The following is a 22,195-nucleotide window of genomic DNA, read 5'->3' as shown; positions in this document are numbered from 1 at the left end:
TGCTTTATACTTATTTTGCAATTTGTCTGCGCTTGTTTTTAATTTGAATACCCATTTGCAAGGAATAATTTTTTCTGTCCTTTGGCATAGGAACCAAAACCCAGGTGTTATTTTTCTTCATTGAGTTCATTTCTTCTTCCATTGCATGTTTTCACATGTCACTGTCTGTTCTAGTATAAATGTCCTGTACCTTTTTGGGTTCAGAACTATCGCGGGTTGATGATTGTATTTTCTCAAATGCAACTTTAACTAATGAACGTATTTGGTCTCGTAAACACAATCTGAACATCGGTACTGGTAAACTTTTGAATGCGATTTCTGGTGCGATCGTAGCATAGAGTTATTTAGACAGTATATATATTACAAGAATCACATTTGTAAGGCTTGGTTCCGTTATGATTCATAATGTGGGACTCTAGGTGGTGTTTAAATTCTGTGACAAACGGACACTTTCGACACTTTAACATTTTATCTCTTTTAATGTGGATTTTTGAATGTTCCCAATAGTCCAGTTTGGTAATAGCGACATATTTACAGTGCTTGCACTTGTGCTGTTTGACTTTTCCATGTGAATTGAATTTGGGCTTGTTAATATCAGTTAGATCGTTATCACTAGAATTGTCGACGTTTTGACTCGAAATATCCATGTTGCTTATTGATGAATCGCCACCTCCTGAAGTTGATGGCATGGATAAATTACCATTGTAATATGCGCATTGTCCGAACGGAACTTGCGAGCCGGTGAAATGATTATGGCTAGCGTCGGTCCTGCAGTCTCCATCCTGTGGTGGTGGTGTATGGAATCTGTGGTTACCACTTCTGTCACTTTCGGGTGAAGCTGATGGGCAGTCGCTTTCAGACGTGACCCCGGAATCGTTTCTGGTATCGTCCATCGGTTCCTGTTTCTTTTATACAGCATTCACAAATTTTCCGTATCCCGCAATCTGTAATTTTTATCCCGATTGCTAAATCCTTTTCTGCCAAGTGCTTTATGCTTTCAATCCCCCGATGTCCATATCGTCGATGCCACGAATGTTGACAGTTTTCATTGTGGTTTTCACTAACTTGAAGCACTTGTTCAACCGTTGACACTTTGTACAGTTCCGGAGAAAGTTTCGCCGTCGCCACAATTTTTCCGCTTTTGAAAATGCTACATTCGTCGTTGTTTTGAACTTTATATCCCGCACTTGTCAGCTTTTTCACCGATATTAAGTTACAGTCGAGTTGTGGAACGAACAATACGTCACTTATTTCCAAACTTTTAATTTTCGAACCGACCGTACACTTGATATCGCCCGAACCAATTCCCTCGACTTTGGGATATTGTCCCTTTTACGCCAGCCGCACGACACCCTTCCTACTCTCGTCAAAGTTCTTAAAAAATCCCTTAAAATTTACCATATGACTCGTCGCGCCCGAATCAATAAACCACGAGGTAGTATGCCCTTGGACGTCCTTTAAGCTCAAGCATGATTCATCAACCATAAAACATGCCTCATCACTGTTTCCCTCGGTGACCACATTTGCCTTTTCCTTGCTATTTTTCAATGCCTTATACTTAAAGCATTCCCTTTTGAAGTGGCCCTTCTTTTTGCAAAAATAGCAATGTTTCGACTCATCTTTTGGCGGAGCCGATGTTTCCCTTTTATAAACTGTTTTCATCACCGATTCTTCCTGTATTTTGGCAGCTCCCTGACGTCTCCTATATTCGTGTATTAACTTACTCTTTACAAATTCCAGAGTAAACTCGTTAGCTGGTCGGCTTTCCAACGCGGTAATTAGAAAGCTATATGAGTCCGGTAAGCTTCCCAATAATAGGCCATGTTACGGTGTCTAGGCGATATTAGGGTCATCCGAGGGCGGGCCATATTGTTAGGTTAGGTCGAGTCCACACCGGTCCGCAACAATAGGTATACACAAGTGCACCGTTTTCTTTAATAACTAAAATACCTATAATAAATTACGCCGCGCGCCCTCCTCCGCTCAACTGGGTGTACGTGGGCACAGGGGAGCGTGGACTCGGCTGACCGTACTGATAGCCGTCTGGGGCTGACTGCGCTTGGGGCTGTGACTGGCGTAGGCTCCAGGCGGCTGCGGCAGGAGTTGGGCTGGTGGTGCTCCCTTTACCCAGCCGCGCAAGTACGGCAGCACCACCCGAAGTTGCTGGTGTTTGGGAAGGTGATCCGTATTGGATCGGCGATTGCGTAGGTTCATATGTGCTATAAACATTTTGACCGCTTCCAGGGCGCTGCTAACCTTGCTGAGGATCGGTCATAAGCCTCGAAAATCTTTCGTCCTGCCGTTCACTGCAGCCCGAAGATGTCATTGGCAGATAATCCCCTTGTAGGTGGGCAGACGGTAATATGTGTGAATAGAGTCCTGCCTCCCTCCGCTGAAGGCTGTAATCCAGGCCGGGTTGTTGGTAGCCTACTTGTTCCGTAGCTTCGGTGCTGTTATCTCCGCTGGACGGCAGCACCCCCCGAAGTTGCTGGTGTTTGGGAAGGTGATCCGTATTGGATCGGCGATTGCGTAGGTTCATATGTGCTATAAACATTTTGACCACTCCCAGGGCGCTGCTGACCTTGCTGAGGATCGGTCATAAGCCTCGGAAATTTTTCGTCCTGCCGTTCACTGCAGCCCGAAGACGTCATTGGCAGATAATCCACTTGTAGGTGGGCTGACGGTAATATGTGTGAATAGAGTCCTGCCTCCCTCCGCTGAAGGCTGTAATCCAGGCCGGGTTGTTGGTAGCCTACTTGTTCCGTAGCTTCGGTGCTGTTATCTCCGCTGGACGGCAGCACCCCCCAAAGTTGCTGGTGTTTGGGAAGGTGATCAGTATTGGATCGGCGATTGCGTAGGTTCATATGTGCTATAAACATTTTGACCACTCCCAGGGCGCTGCTGACCTTGCTGAGGATCGGTCATAAGCCTCGGAAATCTTTCGTCCTGCCGTTCACTGCAGCCCGAAGATGTCATTGGCTTGATAATCCACTTGTAGGTGGGCTGACGGTAATATGTGTGAATAGAGTCCTGCCGCCTCCGCTGAAGGCTGTAATCCAGGCCGGGTTGTTGGTAGCCTCCATTTGTTCCGTAGCTTCGGTGCTGTTATCTCCGCTAGAATGCAGCGATTTAGCTTGTAGTATTCATTTACAGACAATGTATTCGACATCGTCCGTGTAAGGTTTCAGGAAAGAGAACGCACTTGTTCATATGTGCTATAAACATTTTGACCGCTCCCAGGGCTTCTGACCTTGCTTTGAGAATCGGTCATAAGCCTCGGAAGTCTTTCGTCCTGCCGTTCACTGCAGCCCGAAGATGTCATTGGCAGATAATCCCCTTGTAGGTGGGGGCTGACGGGGCAATATGTGAATAGAGTCCTGCCTCCGCTGAAGGCTATAATCCAGGCCGGGTTGTTGGTACCCTACTTTGTTCCGTAGCTTCGGTGCTGTTATCTCCGCTAAAATGCAGCGCGATTTAGTTGTAGTATTCATTACAGACAATGTATTCGACATCGTCCGTGTAAGGATTCAGGAAAGAGAGAACGCACTTGTTCATATATTAAAGAAAACATTTTGACCTGCCCCAGGGCGCTGCTGACCTTGCTGAGGATCGGTCATGAAGCCTCGGAAATCTTTCCTCCTGCCGTTCACTGCAGCCCGAAGATGTCATTGGCAGATAATCCCACACTTGTGGGTGGGCTGACGTAATAATGTGTGAATGGAGAGTCCTGCCTCCCTCCGCTGAAGGCTGTAATCCAGGCCGGGTTGTTGGTAGCCTACTTGTTCCGTAGCTTCGGTGCTATTTATCTCCGCTAGAATGCAGCGATTTAGCTGTAGTATTCGGTACAGACAATGTATTGGACATCGTCCGTGTAGGGGAGTTCAGGAAAGAGAACGCACTTGTTCATATGTGCTATAAACATTTTGACCTCTCCCAGGGCGCTGCGGCCTTGCTGAGAATCGGTCGTCTATCATCGGTCAGCCTCGGAAGTCTTTCGTCCCTGCCGTTCACTGCAGCCTTGAAGATGTCATTGGCAGATAATCCCCTCGTAGGTGGGCTGACGGTAATATGTGTGAATAGAGTCTGCCTCCCTCCGCTGAAGGCTATAATCCAGGCCGGGTTGTTGGTAGCCTACTTGTTCCAGTAGCTTCCAGTTGCCTGTTATCTCCGCTAGAATGCAGCGATTGAGCTGTAGTATTCGTACAGACAATGTATTCGACATCGTCCGTGTAGGGGTTCAGGAAAGAGAACGCACTTGTTCATATGTGCTATAAACATTTTGACCGCTCCCAGGGCGCTGCTGACCTTGCTGAGAATCGGTCATAAGCCTCGGAAGTCTTTTGTCCTGCCGTTCACTGCAGCCCGAAGATGTCATTGGCAGATAATCCCCTTGTAGGTGGGCTGACGGTAATATGTGTGAATAGAGTCCTGCCTCCCTCCGCTGAAGGCTATAATCCAGGCCGGGTTATTGGTAGCCTACTTGTTCCGTAGCTTCGGTGCTGTTATCTCCGCTAGAATGCAGCGATTTAGCTGTAGTATTGGGTACAGACAATGTATTCGACATCGTCCGTGCTAGGGTTCAGGAAAGAGAACGCACTTGTTCATATGTGCTATAAACATTTTGACCGCTCCCAGGGCGCTGCTGACCTTGCTGAGAATCGGTCATAAGCCTCGGAAGTCTTTCGTCCTGCCGTTCACAGCAGCCCGAAGATGTCATTGGCAGATAATCCCCTTGTAGGTGGGCTGACGGTAATATGTGTGAATAGAGTCCTGCCTCCGCTGAAGCGCTATAATCCAGGCGGGTTGTTGGTAGCCTACTTGTTCCGTAGCTTCGGTGCTGTTATCTCCGCTAGAGATGCAGCGATTTAGCTGTAGTATTCGTACAGACAATGTAATTCGACATCGTCCTGTAAGGGTTCAGGAAAGAGAACGCACTTGTTCATATGTGCTATAAACATTTTGACCGCTCCCAGGGCGCTGCTGACCTTGCTGAGAATCGGTCATAAGCCTCGGAAATCTTTCGTCCTGCCGTTCACTGCAGCCCGAAGATGTCATTGGCAGATAATCCCCTTGTAGGTGGGCTGACGGTAATAATATTGTGAATAGAGTCCTGCCTCCCTCCGCTTTGAAGGCTATAATCCCAGGCCGGGTTGTTGGTAGCCTACTTGTTCCGTAGCTTCGGTGCTGTTATCTCCGCTAGAATGCAGCGGATTTAGCTGTAGTATTCGTACAGACAATGTATTCCACATCGTCCGTGTAAGGGTTCAGGAAAGAACGCACTTAATTCATATAATGCTATAAACATTTTGGACTGCTCCCAGGCGCTGCTGACCTTGCTGAGAATCGGCCCATAGAATCGGTCATAAGCCCGGAAATCTTTCTTCGTGCCGTTCCGTAGCCCGAAGATGTCATTGGCGAGATAATAATCCCCTTGTAGGTGGGCTGACGTGGTAATATGTGTGAATGGAGTCCTGCTTCCTCCGCTGAAGGCTTATAATCCAGGCCGGGTTGTTGGTAGCCTACTTGTTCCGTAGCTTCGGTGCTGTTATCTCCGCTAGAATGCAGCGATTTAGCTGTAGTATTCGTACAGACAATGCTATTCGACATCGTCCGTGTAAGGGTTCAGGAAAGAGAACGCACTTGTTCATATGTGCTATAAACATTTTGACCGCTCCCAGGGCCCCTGCTGACCTTGCTGAGAATGGGTCATAAGCCTCGGGAAGTCTCTTTCGTCCTGCTTAGTTCACTGCAGCCCGAAGATGTCATTGGCAGATAATCCCTTGGCCAGGTGGGCTGACGGTAATATGTGTGAATAGAGTCCTGCCTCCCTCCTGAAGGCTATAATCCAGGCCGGGTTGTTGGTAGCCTACTTTGTTCCGTAGCTTCGGTGCTGTTATCTCCGCTAGAATGCAGCAGATTTAGCTGTAGTATTCTACAGAACAATGTATTCGACATCGTCCGTGTAAGGGTTCAGGAAGAGAACGCCTTGTTCATATATTGCTATAAACATTTTGACCGCTCCCAGGGCCCTGCTTGACCTTGCTGAGAATCGGTCATAAGCCTCGGAAGTCTTTCGTCCTGCCGTTCACTGCAGCCCAGAGATGTCATTGGCAGATAATCCCCTTGTAGGTGGGCTGACGGTAATATGTGTGAACAGAGTCCACCTGCCTCCTCTCCGCTGAGCGCCATAATCCAGGCCGGGTTGTTGGTAGCCTACTTGTTCCGTAGCTTCGGTGCTGTTATCTCCGCTAGAATGCAGCGATTTAGCTGTAGTATTCGTGACAACAATGTATTCGACATCGTCCGTGTAAGGGTTCAGGAAAGAGAACGCACTTGTTCATATGTGCTATAAACATTTTGACCGCTCCCAGGGCCCTGCTGACCTTGCTGAGAATCGGTCATAAGCCTCAGGTCTTTCATCCTACCGTTCACTGCAGCCCGAAGATGTCATTAGCAGATAATCCCCTTGTGGGTGGGCTGACGGTAATGTGTGAATAGAGTCCTGCCTCCCTCCGCTGAAGGCTATAATCCAGGCCGGGTTGTTGGTAGCTTTACTTGTTCCGTAGCTTCGGTGCTGTTATCTCCGCTAGAATGCAGCGATTTAGCTGTAGTATTCGTACAGACAATGTATTCGACATCGTCCGTGTAGGGGTTCAGGAAAGAGAACGCACTTGTTCATATGTGCTATAAACATTTTGACCGCTCCCAGGGCGCTGCTGACCTTGCTGAGAATCGGTCATAAGCCGCGGAAGTCTTTCGTCCTGCCGTTCACTGCAGCCCGAAGATGTCATTGGCAGATAATCTCCTTGTAGGTGGGCTGACGGTGGTTATGTGTGAATAGAGTCCTGCCTCCCTCCGCTGAAGGCTATAATCCAGGCCGGGTTGGTTACAGCCTACTTGTTCCGTAGCTTCGGTGCTGTTATCTCCGCTAGAATGCAGCGATTTAGCTGTAGTATTCGATACAGACAATGTATTCGACATCGTCCGTGTAAGAGTTCAGAAAGAGAACGGCAACTTGTTCATATGTGCTATAAACATTTTGACCGCTCCCAGGGCCCTGCTGACCTTGCTGAGAATCGGTCATAAGCCTCGGGAAGTCTTTCGTCCTGCCGTTCACTGCAGCCCGAAGATGTCATTGGCAGATAATCCCCCTTGTAGGTGGGGCTGACGGTAATATGTGTGAATGGAGTCCTGCCTCCCTCCGCTGGCTATAATCCAGGCCGGGTTGTTGGTAGCCTACTTGTTCCGTAGCTTCGGTGCTGTTATCTCCGCTAGAATGCAGCGATTTAGCTGTAGTATTCGTACAGACAATGTATTCGACATCGTCCGTGTAGGGGTTCAGGAAAGAGAACGCACTTGTTCATATGTGCTATAAACATTTTGACCGCTCCCAGGGCGCTGCTGACCTTGCTGAGAATCGGTCATAAGCCGCGGAAGTCTTTCGTCCTGCCGTTCACTGCAGCCCGAAGATGTCATTGGCAGATAATCTCCTTGTAGGTGGGCTGACGGTAATATGTGTGAATAGAGTCCTGCCTCCCTCCGCTGAAGGCTATAATCCAGGCCGGGTTGTTGGTAGCCTACTTGTTCCGTAGCTTCGGTGCTGTTATCTCCGCTAGAATGCAGCGATTTAGCTGTAGTATTCATTACAGACAATGTATTCGACATCGTCCGTATGGCAGGGGTTCAGGAAAGAGAACGCACTTGTTCATATGTGCTATAAACATTTTGACCGCTCCCAGGGCGCTGCTGACCTTGCTGAGAATCCGGTCATAAGCCTCGAGTCTCTTTTGTCCTGCCCCACTGCAGCCCGAAGATGTCATTGGCAGATAATCTCCTTGTAGGTGGGCTGACGGTAATATGTGTGAATAGAGTCCTGCCTCCCTCCGCTGAAGGCTATAATCCAGGCCGGGTTATTGGTAGCCTACTTGTTCCGTAGCTTCGGTGCTGTTATCTCCGCTAGAATGCAGCGATTTAGCTGTAGTATTCGTACAGACAATGTATTCGACATCGTCCGTGTAGGGGTTCAGGAAGAGAACGCACTTGTTCATATGTGCTATAAAACATTTGACCGCTCCCAGGGCGCTGCTGACCTTGCTGAGAATCGGTCATAAGCCTCGGAAGTCTTTTTTGTCCTGCCGTTCACTGCAGCCCGAAGATGTCATTGGCAGATAATCCCCCTTGTAGGTGGGCTGACGGTAATATGTGTGAATAGAGTCCTGCCTCCCTCCGCTGAAGGCTATAATCCAGGCCGGGTTATTGGTAGCCTACTTGTTCCAGCCAGCTTCGGTGCTGTTATCTCCCGCTAGAATGCAGCGATTTAGCTGTAGTATTCGTACAGACAATGTATTCGACATCGTCCGTGTAGGGGTTCAGGAAAGAGAACGCACTTGTTCATATGTGCTATAAACATTTTGACCGCTCCCAGGGCGCTGCTGACCTTGCTGAGAATCGGTCATAAGCCTCGGAAGTCTTTTGTCCTGCCGTTCACTGCAGCCCGAAGATGTCATTGGCAGATAATCCCCTTGTAGGTGGGCTGACGGTAATATGTGTGAATAGAGTCCTGCCTCCCTCCCGCTGAACTATAATCCAGGCCAGGTTATTGGTAGCCTACTTGTTCAGCTAGCTTCAGATTGCTGTTATCTCCGCCAGAATGCAGCGATTTAGCTGTAGTATTCGTACAGACAATGTATTCGACATCGTCCGTGTAGGGGTTCAGGAAAGAGAACGCACTTGTTCATATGTGCTATAAACATTTTGACCGCTCCCAGGGCGCTGCTGACCTTGCTGAGAATCGGTCATAAGCCTCGGAAGTCTTTCGTCCTGCCGTTCACAGCAGCCCGAAGATGTCATTGGCAGATAATCCCCTTGTAGGTGGGCTGACGGTAATATGTGTGAATAGAGTCCTGCCTCCCTCCGCTGAAGGCTATAATCCAGGCCGGGTTGTTGGTAGCCTACTTGTTCCGTAGCTTCGGTGCTGTTATCTCCGCTAGAATGCAGCGATTTGGCTGTAGTATTCATTTACAGACAATGTATTCGACATCGTCCGTGTAGGGGTTCTGTAGGAAAGAGAACGCGCTTGTTCCCATATGTGCTATAAACATTTTGACCGCTCCCAGGGCGCTGCTGACCTTGCTGAGAATCGGTCATAAGCCGCGGAAGTCTTTCGTCCTGCCGTTCACTGCAGCCCGAAGATGTCATTGGCAGATAATCTCCTTGTAGGTGGGCTGACGGTAATATGTGTGAATAGAGTCCTGCCTCCCTCCGCTGAAGGCTATAATCCAGGCCGGGTTGTTGGTAGCCTACTTGTTCCGTAGCTTCGGTGCTGTTATCTCCGCTAGAATGCAGCGATTTAGCTGTAGTATTCGTACAGACAATGTATTCGACATCGTCCGTGTAGGGGTTCAGGAAAGAGAACGCACTTGTTCATATGTGCTATAAACATTTTGACCGCTCCCAGGGCGCTGCTGACCTTGCTGAGAATCGGTCATAAGCCTCGGAAGTCTTTCGTCCTGCCGTTCACAGCAGCGAAGATGTCATTGGCAGATAATCCCCTTGTAGGTGGGCTGACGGTAATTATGTGTGTGAATAGGAGTCCTGCCTCCTCCGCTTAAAGGCTATAATCCAGGCCGGGTTGTTGGTAGCCTACTTGTTCCGTAGCTTCGGTGCTGTTATCTCCGCTAGAATGCAGCGATTTAGCTGTAGTATTCGTACAGACAATGTATTCGACATCGTCCGTGTAAGGGTTCAGGAAAGAGAACGCACTTGTTCATATGTGCTATAAACATTTTGACCGCTCCCAGGGCGCTGCTGACCTTGCTGAGAATCGGTCATAAGCCTCGGAAGTCTTTCGTCCTGCCGTTCACTGCAGCCCGAAGATGTCATTGGCAGATAATCCCCTTGTAGGTGGGCTGACGGTAATATGTGTGAATAGAGTCCTGCCTCCCTCCGCTGAAGGCTATAATCCAGGCCGGGTTGTTGGTAGCCTACTTGTTCCGTAGCTTCGGTGCTGTTATCTCCGCTAGAATGCAGCGATTTAGCTGTAGTATTCGTACAGACAATGTATTCGACATCGTCCGTGTAAGGGTTCAGGAAAGAGAACGCACTTGTTCATATGTGCTATAAACATTTTGACCGCTCCCAGGGCGCTGCTGACCTTGCTGAGAATCGGTCACCAGCCTCGGAAGCTCCAAAATCTTTCGTCCTGCCGTTCACTGCAGCCCGAAGATGTCATTGGCAGATAATCCCCTTGTAGGTGGGCTGACGGTAATATGTGTGAATGGAGTCCTGCTTCCCTCCGCTGAAGGCTATAATCCAGGCCGGGTTGTTGGTAGCCTACTTGTTCCGTAGCTTCGGTGCTGTTATCTCCGCTAGAATGCAGCGATTTAGCTGTAGTATTCGTACAGACAATGTATTCGACATCGTCCGTGTAAGGGTTCAGGAAAGAGAACGCACTTGTTCATATGTGCTAAACATTTTGACCGCTCCCAGGGCCCTGCTGACCTTGCTGAGAATCGGTCATAAGCCTCGGAAGTCTTTCTTCGTCCTGCCGTTCACTGCAGCCCGAAGATGTCATTGGCAGATAATCCCCTTGTAGGTGGGCTGACGGTAATATGTGTGAATAGAGTCCTGCCTCCCTCCGCTGAAGGCTATAATCCAGGCCGGGTTGTTGGTAGCCTACTTGTTCCGTAGCTTCGGTGCTGTTATCTCCGCTAGAATGCAGCGATTTAGCTGTAGTATTCGTACAGACAATGTATTCGACATCGTCCGTGTAAGGGTTCAGGAAAGAGAACGCACTTGTTCATATGTGCTATAAACATTTTGACCGCTCCCAGGGCCCTGCTGACCTTGCTGAGAATCGGTCATAAGCCTCGGAAATCTTTCGTCCTGCCGTTCACTGCAGCCCGAAGATGTCATTGGCAGATAATCCCCTTGTAGGTGGGCTGACGGTAATATGTGTGAATGGAGTCCTGCCTCCCTCCGCTGAAGGCTATAATCCAGGCCGGGTTGTTGGTAGCCTACTTGTTCCGTAGCTTCGGTGCTGTTATCTCCGCTAGAATGCAGCGATTTAGCTGTAGTATTGTACAGACAATGTATTCGACATCGTCCGTGTAAGGGTTCCAGGGAAGAGAACGCACTTGTTCATATGTGCTATAAACATTTTGACCGCTCCCAGGGCCCTGCTGACCTTGCTGAGAATCGGTCATAAGCCTCGGAAGTCTTTCGTCCTGCCGTTCACTGCAGCCCGAAGATGTCATTGGCAGATAATCCCCTTGTAGGTGGGCTGACGGTAATATGTGTGAATAGAGTCCTGCCTCCCTCCGCTGAAGGCTATAATCCAGGCCGGGTTGTTGGTAGCCTACTTGTTCCGTAGCTTCGGTGCTGTTATCTCCGCTAGAATGCAGCGATTTAGCTGTAGTATTCGTACAGACAATGTATTCGACATCGTCCGTGTAAGGGTTCAGGAAAGAGAACGCACTTGTCCATATGTGCTATAAACATTTTGACCGCTCCCAGGGCGCTGCTGACCTGGACCTTGTTGAGAATCGGTCATAAGCCTCGGAAGTCTTTCGTCCTGCCGTTCACTGCAGCCAAGAAGATGTCATTGGCAGATAATCCCCTTGTAGGTGGGCTGACGGTAATATGTGTGAATAGAGTCCACCTGCCTCCCTCCCGCTGAGAGGCTATAATCCAGGCCGGGTTGTTGGTAGCCTACACTTGTTTCCGTAGCTTCGGTTGCTGTTATCTCCGCTAGAATGCAGCGATTTGGCTGTGAGTATTCGTACAGACAATGTAATTCGACATCGATCCGTGTAGGGGTTCAGGAAGAGAACGCCCTTGTTCGTATGTGCTGAAGGCTATAATCCAGCCGGGTTGTTGGTAGCCTACTTGTTCCGTAGCTTCAGTTGTTATCTCCGTTAGAATGCAGCGATTTATTGTAGATTCGTATGGTACTAAACACAGCCATCGTCCGTGTAGGGGTTCAGAAAGGAGACGCACTTGTTCATATGTGCTATAAACATTTTGACCGCTCCCAGGGCGCTGCTGACCTTGCTGAGAATCGGTCATAAGCCTCGGAAGTCTTTCGTCCTGCCGTTCACTGCAGCCCGAAGATGTCATTGGCAGATAATCCCCTTGTAGGTGGGCTGACGGTAATATGTGTGAATAGAGTCCTGCGTCCCTCCGCTGAAGGCTATAATCCAGGCCGGGTTGTTGGTAGCCTACTTGATCCGTAGCTTCGGTGCTGTTATCTCCGCTAGAATGCAGCGATTTAGCTGTAGTATTCGTACAGACAATGTATTCGACATCGTCCGTGTAAGGGTTCAGGAAAGAGAACGCACTTGTCCTAAGCCAGACCCATTCTCGATTTTTTGCTCGGAACCGATACATCACCGACAACACCTGGCCTTTTAGTTTCAACACTGAAAAAAAGGTCTCAAAAACTAAAATACATATACCGTATGATCGAAAAAAAACGGCATCAGTGATGGCAATGAAATGAAGATCGCTGTCATTTTATATGTAAAATTATATGGGAAATGCCATCGATCGTCATTTCCAAGCCAACTGGACGCCATTTTTTTTCGATCATACGGTATTACATATACAGCTAATAGAAAATATTTCAAAAATTAAATCTATTCTGCAAAAAAATACATAGAATTTTTTTTTAGAATGAGTGGGAGGGGGGTTAATCACTTCGACCTTACAGATCCATTGTGTCCCCCTTTCTTGAATCATAACTCATCATACAGTCCCAGGGCTTTGACAAAAGCCAGTATCTGGGACGGTTTTATAGAGGGTAGTTCTCCATCTCCAATATCAGTCGTACCAAAATTCATGGCACGAATGGTTGTCGTCTCGGCGCACTCAGTGATGAGGTGTACTGGTGTTTCCCCATCTTCCCCACAGAATCTGCATTCGCCGTTTCCTCTTAGTTTCAATCTACTGAGGTGTCCATTGAGGAGACAGTGTCCTGTTAAAAACCCCGTGACAATCCGAAGATTGTTCTTACTCAGACCCAGGAAGGTCTGTGATTTTTCTTGATCATAAGCCCTCAGAAACTTCTTCGAGTGTCTTAGACCATTACAAGATTTCCATTCCAGGTTGCGGATGGAATCTTCCAAGTTCTTGAGTTCCGCCTTGAGTTGGTTCCCACTTGGAAAGCAGAACGGTTCTGGTCCAGTTAGTGGAGTGTTCGCTCCTTTCCTAGCTAGATTATTTGCTTTTTCATTGCCTTCTATCCCTTGGTGAGCAGGCACCCAGTGTAGGAGGACTTTTTTTCTTTGCCTAATTTATTCAGCTTCTCTATGCATTCTTTGACCAATTTCAAATCGATTGATACTGAGTTGATCGCCTTTAACGCTGCTTGACTATCAGATAAGATGGCTATTTCTTGTTTCCGATAGTTCCTATCTAAGATAAGTTGTACGCATCTCTCGATAGCGTAGATTTCTGCCTGTAGGATACTAGGGTAAGTGCCCATTGGTTCGGAGTAATTAGCTCTCGGCGCAAACACTCCGATCCCTGTTCCCGTATTGGTTTTGGAAGCATCAGTATACCAAGTTATGGTATGGTCTTTTAACTGCTGGGCAAGCGTTTCGCTCTTCCAATCCTTCTTATTGCTCAATACTACATTGACATGTTTGTCAAAGTTGTACGTTCTGGCATATCGTCCACTGGGAGTTTCAGGAGTGGTATTTCCTTTTTGAGGGTGTTCCAAGCCCCTGATCTGACAATTCTCCCAGTTCTAATTCCGTTAGTGACCATTCTAATCATTGTCGCATGGGCATCTCTACCAATGACAATGTGCAGTGGTGTTAGATCTAGAATGACCTCCATTGCTGCTGTTGGACAGGTTTTCATGGCTCCTGTGATACAAACGCATGCTAGTCTCTGGACTTTGCACAAGTTTAGCCTTGCCGTCCGTTGCTCTAGTTTTGTGAACCAGGCAACTGCTCCATAAGTAATCATGGGTCTTACTATCATGGTATACATCCAGCGCAAAGTGTTAGGGGAGCAGCCCCATCTATTTCCGGCCAGTCTTCTGCATATCATGAGAGCCTTTATGGCTTTGCTGGTAGTGTTCTTAATATGCCTGTTCCACAGGAGTTTACTGTCCAGGGTTATTCCCAGATATTTAACTTCCTGTGTTGGCAGTATTACCTTTCCATCTAGTTGAATTCTTTTCAAGTTTTTCAGACTTCGCTTTCTGGTGAATGGCACTATCGCGGTTTTGTCTGAGTTGATACTCAGCACGACAGTCCTACACCATCTCTCAGTGATACGGAGTCGTCTTTGGATAATATTACACAGGGTGCCTTTTCCCCCGAGCGATGATGACTATGTCATCTGCATACCCAATGCAGTGTATTCCCGCTAGAGTTAATTCGTCTAGTAGTTCATCCACTACCAAGCTCCACAGCAAAGGGGAGGTTACTCCACCTTGTGGAGTTCCTTGCGTTGTTTTAACAGCTACAGTTTTGGTGCCCATCTGAGCCTCTGCTGTTCGTGTTACAGCATTTCCCAAAACCAGCGAATAATAGTTCTGTTCACCCCTCTTGTTTCTAGAGATCGCCTGACCACCTTATGTGGTATATTGTCAAACGCCCCCGCAATATCCAAGAAGGCACAAATTCTGTTTCTTTGCTATCCAGATTGTCTGTATTAGCTCCGTTAATTGGTACAGAGCAGTTTCTGTGGATCTGCCCGTTCTATATGCATGCTGACTATCATGCAGTGGTTTAACCTTTAGATGATTTTCTCCAATATGGTTGTCAACTACTTTCTCCAGCGTTTTTAGTATGAACGATGTGAGACTAATAGGCCTAAATGATTTGGGATTTGTCCAGTCACTTTTGCCTATTTTGGGTATGAAGATTACTTTTGCTCTTCTCCATGTGGTTGGTATATATCCCATCGCTAGACTGCTTCTTGTAATGCTTAGGAGATGGTGAGTAGCGTTATATAAAAAATATATAAGAACAAAATATAATAACAAATAAACAAACATAGGTATTACATAAAATATGTTGCGTTGTAACATATGTATACCTACATATATTTTGCAAAAACAATTAAAAGGCAAAAAAATTAAAACTGCCTTAATTTATTTTTTACTTTTATTGTACATTGATGAATCCATTTTTTTAACAAATCGTTAGGAATGGCAAATTTGTAGCAACTGTCATTTTTAAATAATGGCTAACTTGGCTATGTAAAATTCCACTTAAACTTTCAGTTGTCATTTCTTATTTTAGTTTTGTTGAGATTTATTTTGGAAAATATCCGTTCCACATTTGCACTTGAATGTGGCAAACTAAACAAACAAAAAACAAAATTAGTCAAGATTGGAAACATAGGAGAATCATCCCCAGTTTTTAATGTTCCAATTTTTACCCAAAACTCTTGCACACTTAAATTTGTGTATTCAATTAAATCAAGATTTCTCAAGCTACGCCATTCTTTATCAATATCATTTAGTTTATCAGCCGTCAAGTTGGGGAAATGAAACACTAAAGGCTCTAAAGATGCATGTTTTTTGAAATTACTTCATCTGGTGATATGAGTGACATATGTTTTAAAATAGCGACAGTTTTATTTCTATTATCAAATCTTTTGTAAATATGTGAACATCCTTCTATCAAAAAATCTAAACACCTCCTTTTAAAATCAAGGTGTATTTTAATACTTTCGGATTGCATTTCTAGATTTAAATCCATAAAAAGGGGTAGCACAAAGTTTAAAAAATGTAAATATAATATAGTAGAAGGATTTTGAAGAAAATTTAAAATATTCCGCGCATGAATGCCTTGTTTGTTAAAACATTGATCTGAGAAATATAGTTTTAAAGCACTGTATTGCTCAATTATTCTTTTTACAACTGATGCTACAGACAACCACCTTGTTTGAGAGGGTTGTAAAATTTTGTGAGGTTTTAATGCTACAAACTCCTGAAATTCTGTAAACTCAGTTTGTCTTTTAAAGCTGTATTGGAGATACGTATGAATATCTCTAGTCATTTGTTCAATATCATCTGGTAATTTTTCACCCGCGTAATTGGCATATAAACTAAATGAATGACAGACACATTTCATAATGAATACATTAGGAATATCTGTTTTTAGTTTAGTGGATAATGAATTGTGAATTCCCATCATAGCACTTGCACCGTCTGAGGCAAAACCTATTAGATTTTTTTTATAGTTTATATTATATTTTGTAAAATAATTTACAATCGTGTTGTAAAGTTCCTCTGCGCACTGTTGCATTTGCTACGGCCAACAGACCAAAGAACAAATCAGTAACTTTACGGTCATGAAAAATACGCGCTGCTAAAGCTAAATGTTTTATTGAGCCTTTATCCGCCGATTCGTCAACAATTAATGAAAATTTGCTTGATCGCAATAATTCAATAGAATTGTCAAAACTGTACGACCCTAAAACATTATTGACAATTGCTGTAGCCCTTGTACGAGAACATGTACAATTTTTAGCAAATCATCAAATGATATTCTAATAATTTCTGATAAATGGTCTAAAGTACTAAATGGAATGTTATGTTCAGCTGCATAAGCTGCCATTCTAATTTCAGCAGTTTTAATTTTATTATTTAAAGATTTTTTTTCCATAAAAGATGTCATATCAGTTAAAGATTTTTGTGTTTGTAACGATTTAGCTCACTTGCCGTGTTGTTTCCCTGAAGAATGTTTCTGGATTTCAGATTTGCCACATTTCAACAACGCCCTTCAGTAATTCAAAGAAATCCATGGTACAAAGAAAACAAGGTATGATCGATAGCGGCTCCAATTTCGTTAAGTTTGCGCACACCACCTGTGACGTCATACGCCATACAGAAAAATATCCATATTGTTCAATTGCCACTAATAAAAAAGAACTAAAATAGGGAAGAATTAGGACATAACCCCAAAAGTTATGTCAAACCATCGAGCTTGACATTTGAAAAATTATTTTCACATTTTGACACAATCAAATTTCACAGATGACACAATCTGTTTGACAATTTGAAATTGGCGCGCAGAGCTTGCCGACCAATGGTGCTGTTTATCACCTGTGACGTAGTGACCAACCTGCGCAATATCATACCTTGTATTCTTTGTATCATGAAAGAAATCCTAATTTTAATACTAATAATAATCACAGAGCACATTTGGTAAATCAAGATTATTCTACGTACGATTATTCAAACGAATATTCAAATCATTATCCTGAGAATTATTCTGATAATTTTTCAAACGATTACTCTTATGATAATTCTGAATTTTCAAATTCTCAAGATTATTCAAATTATTACTCTAAGCAAGAATATGATGACTATCAAAACTACGATAATGCTCAACAGCAAAATTTTCATTTGCGTTCCGACCAAAACCATCCTCCGAATACACAGAAAACGGACACAAACGAAAATTCAAACTTTGAATTATCAACACGAATCGATCCCAAGAACAGAAATTTATTTAAAACCTTTTTTCACCGTAGACATTAAAAGTTTATACTACATAAACAACATAACAAACACATACAAAATATTGTAGATCAAATTTTGGTTTGAGGGCGTGAAAATTAGAAAATAAAAATATTAAACTAAAAGAACAAAATATACATATATAAAAGGAAAGTACTTACAAATAATTGAAAAACAATTAAACTAAATTAAGTGTGGGAGACCTAGATGTCGTGGAGCAACCAATTTTACATAAGTAAAGTTTATAAAATGTAATAGATACTATTCATGTTAATTAGCTCAGTTTCCAGATAGGTTTGTTCGTTAGTCAAAACATTCTCTGATAAATGAAACCAAAGAACCATACAAGAATAGATAATTCGTAGACAGTAGAAAATATAAACTATAACATACATATGCACAGTGGCGTATCCGGAGGGGGGTGTGGCAAAGTTCTTGTGGATATTAGGTATATATAATCTTCTTTCATCAGTTCGAGACTGAATGTTACTTTGATTATCTTTGGCTTTTATTCAAATGAGTTTATTAATTAAATACTTTTAAAATACATAAAGTTCAGTAAATAAAATAGTTCAAGACAATAAACAATATACAGTTTTAAAAGAATATGAAGAAATAGATAAAAATGGTATGGCTCTGTGAGAAAACAAACACTCACTGTATTAAGAAATATATAAAATGGTTACCCTGTGAGAACACTCACTCTAATGAAATATATATAAAAAGGTATGCTCTGTGAACAACTCACCCTTTTAATCGATTTCTTATTTCAACACAAGAACACCTTCGACTAGCACAGGCAACGGTTGCTTTGGAAACACTTTGGAAATGAGAGAGGAGAGTCCTTTAGGAGTTAGAGCCATCGAGGTACCATAAAACTCTGGGAATTTCCCGCCGTAAACGACCCTTAACGGTCACTATAGTCCGTTCCAATGGAGCTGATAGCACAGATCGAGGGTTCGGCCCATAAAATAGTTGTAAACCATAGGCGCGACGAAACTACTTGCCCCGTAACCTGTACCCATTGTCATTAAAATAAAAAACTCGTAATATTTATACATAGATAAGTATCTGTACAGGGTGGCGCCTCTCATACGCTGCGGAAGCAGAAAAAAAGTTTTAGCAGCATATGTAGGTTAACTGAAAGCATTTTATAAAAATATATTGAGTTATACACGGTATCCCAAAAAAAAGTTACACATCAAAGTTGTGTTTTTTCTAATGGAACACCCTGTATATTAACTGATTTTCTGATTCTAGGAAAAAAATAAAGGTGAGTTTTATTAAAGAAGCATATGCCCAAAATCTAAGAATTTTGAGATATTCCACATTTTGTGAAAACGAAAAGTAGATTTTAAATTTTGATAACAGCTACTTAAATTTTAGTTGACTATGTATAGCCTGATATTTAATTACAGTAAACATTGTATGTTAAACCAAATTGAAATTTGACCCGAAAAGTTATACAGGGTGAGACAAAATTAATATGGAACATTAGTCACTTTTAAAAGCAAGTTACTACTTTATTTTAAATGGAACACCCAGTATATTTTTCCGGCGTTCAATGGAGAATTTATATGTCTTCAAAATATTATTAAGGTTGCCTACCCCTCAGACAAAGATTGTCCTAGATATTTTAATTTTTATGATTTTGCGTCAGTGGATCTTTATTATTTGAAAAAATCTAGAGGGCTGTGTGATATACCTTTTGTTAATTTAAGAAAAAATAACGATTGTAGTGTAAAATACTCAACGGTAATAAAAAGTACACGTTTAAATCATATTTTAATTATTACAGAATTAAAACTAGATATAAAACTATAATTATGTGACAAAAATTAGCTAAAATGAAATCAAATACTCAAAATGCTTCCTTTCCTGTTAACTGCATAAAATGATTGTCTTTTCAAGAGGATCTTTTCATTTTAAAAAGCGTTATGTGGAGTTCTACCTCGAAAAGCAGCTACAATAATTTCTCTCATGTTGTCGACAATAGTTGGTCGAGTTTTGTAAACACTGTCTTTAACATATCCCCATAAAAAACAGACTAGATAAAATCAGGAGCATTTAAGTATTCTATTAATAAAATAATAAAATAATAAAACTAATGGAATCATATCATTTCTATGATGTACGATAAGTTTGCATTTTCGGCAAATTTCTGAGAATTTTTTTTGCTTTAACTGACACGAAATGATAACTAGTTGTTAAAGTTGGACTAATTAGACAGCTATGTTGAAGCAACGTCAGACATATCACAGCCACCTAGATTTTATCAAATAATAAGGATTTACTCAGATCAAATCATGTAAATGAAAATATCTAGGAAAATATTTGTTTGAGGGGTAGGCAACCTTAATAGTATTTTGAAGAGACGTGAATTCTCCATTGAATATCGGAATAATATACTGGGTGTTCCATTTAAAATAAAAGAGTAACATGCTTTTAAAGGTGGCTAATGTTCAATATTAATTTTGTCTCACCCTGTATAATTTTTTGGATTAAGTTTTAATTTGATTTAAAGTACAATGGTTAATTTAACTATATATTAGGCTATACCGGGTAAATTCCATTTTAGGTAGCTCTTATTCATATTGTAATTTTAAAATTGTTCTTTATTTCTAGAAAATGTTAAATATGTCAAAAACCTTACATTTTAGTTATATACTTCTCTTATAAAACTCACCTTTATTTTTTTCCCAGAATCCGAAAATCAATTAATATATAGGGTATTCCATTACAAAAAACACAACTTTGATATGTAACTTTTTTTGGGGACACCCTGTAGAACTCTCTATATTTTTAAAAAGTGCTCTGAATTAACCTACATATGCTCACAAAATTTCATTTCAATACAAACTGTCGTTCTCCTTGGAGCCTCCGCGGCATATGAGAGGCGCCACCCTGTATAGAGTAAAATTTGAAATAGTTAGCATTCGGCAACTAGCAAGTAACGTCTATTCGTCTAATTAAGATGGCTTCAAGTTCAAGTTTTTCTGCAATTCATATTCAACGACTTAGCAAAAGTGCATATTTCTTGCGGGAAAAAACATTAATCCTGAACGTTCATGATGCTCTTGTGCACCAAAACCCCGCAAGTTCTGTTCGTGACATAATTACGAACTGTGCCAATATGATAGGGGTAGGAGAATCAACGATTTATAGATTTTTACGTGAGAGAAAATGCCGGAACCTCAGTGAGCCTATTCCTCATCCGGGGAAGAAACCATTAGAAATTGACGACGATGTTAAAAACAGAGTTCGTAGAAAAGTACATGGTATGTATTTCGCAAAAGAAATACCAACGTTGGACAAGATTGTGCAAGCCGCCCAGGATGACGAAAACCTGCCACAACTATCAAGAACTAGAGTATGGAGAGAATTCTACATGGAATGAACTTTCGGTGGGAAAATCAGAATAGAAAATCTTTTCTTATTGATAGGCCGGATATTGTTTGCTGGAGACGGGAATACTTAAGGTCAATCCGAAAATATCGCAACGAATATAAGAATATTTTCTATTTGGATGAAACCTGGCTAAATGGACACACCGTATCGAAAGTCTGGCAAGTGTAAGAGTCTTGTTTTCCGTTAAAAAATTGTTTATATTAAATTGTGTTATTTTAAGAAATAATATTTTATTTGAATCTCTAATTGACTTTTCTTGACCGCATGTATAAAATGTCGTTTCCTAGACGATGCGGTTTGCATTGTTGATGATTATTTTGACTGACGTCGCCATTTATCAAAATAGCTATTTATGTAACTAGTACCTAAAATGATGTTTTTTAGGACGAATCATTACTGTTTGCGGACGAGGCGTTAGCCGAGTCCGAAATAGTAGATGAGTCCTAAAAAACATAATTTAGGTACGTGTTACATACACTATTTTTTGTCATACGCTTTTTACAGTTTTTTAGAACGCATATTTGCAAATTTTCCATATTTGAAATTATAATGTTTGAAAAAGTTGGCTTATAAATTCATATCTTAGTAACGAGTTTGTTTATTTCATCGCATTTTGACATGTCATTCGAAATTTGTCACAAAATCACACAAATTCATCAACAATTTTAAAATGTTCCAAAATCCCGAACATATTGCTAATAAGGCCAAAGAAATCGTGTTGGATTTACTTCCTGTGAAGTCTCGTGCCATTTACCAGAAAGAATATGATGTTTTTAATGAATGGAAAGACAAAAAAATGGCGTATTCGTTGTAAATGAAGATGTATTGCTAAATTATTTCCACGAAAAAGTAAGTACCTAGGTACCTATTTAAAAGAGGCTTTTAAATTAAAATATTCTTAAATTACAGTCACAAACATTCAAACCATCGTCAATTTGGTCGAAATATTCCATGCTGAGAGCAGTGTTAAGTGTTAAAGAAGATATTTATATTGACAAATTTCCAAAACTTATTGCTTTTTTTTGAAGAGGAATTCGGTTGGTTACGAGCCTAAAAAGTCTAAGGTTTTGTCCATAAAAGAGATCGGTGATTTTTGGCCACGGCTAGTGATGAAACTTATTTACTTACTAAGGTAAGTTTGCGATAATGATTTTAAAATATATAGATGGTTTCTTATTCCATTGTATTTGATTTTTAGGTAGCTCTTGTCATTGGCCTTTGTGGAGCATGTAGAAGAGAAGAATTGTACTCTACGAGTGCAAGACATCATAGAAAAAGACAACAGCTGCCTTTTAGTTACCC

At 42.5% G+C, this 22,195-nt stretch overlaps 1 protein-coding gene across 1 annotated transcript; it reads right to left on the bottom strand.

Moving 5' to 3' along the window:
- Positions 1-344: 344 nt before the first annotated feature.
- On the bottom strand, positions 345-893 carry LOC115882832 (protein hunchback-like). The gene has a single exon (XM_030901084.1). It carries the CDS (start codon positions 891-893, stop codon positions 345-347), a length of 549 nt encoding a protein of 182 aa, XP_030756944.1.
- Between the last annotated feature and the right edge of the window lie 21,302 nt (positions 894-22,195).

The sequence above is a fragment of the Sitophilus oryzae genome, unplaced genomic scaffold (genome assembly GCF_002938485.1).
Source record: "Sitophilus oryzae breed Bouriz unplaced genomic scaffold, Soryzae_2.0 scaffold_179_pilon_pilon, whole genome shotgun sequence".
Lineage (NCBI taxonomy): Eukaryota > Metazoa > Arthropoda > Insecta > Coleoptera > Curculionidae > Sitophilus > Sitophilus oryzae.
This window is presented reverse-complemented; position numbering and strand designations above follow the sequence as displayed.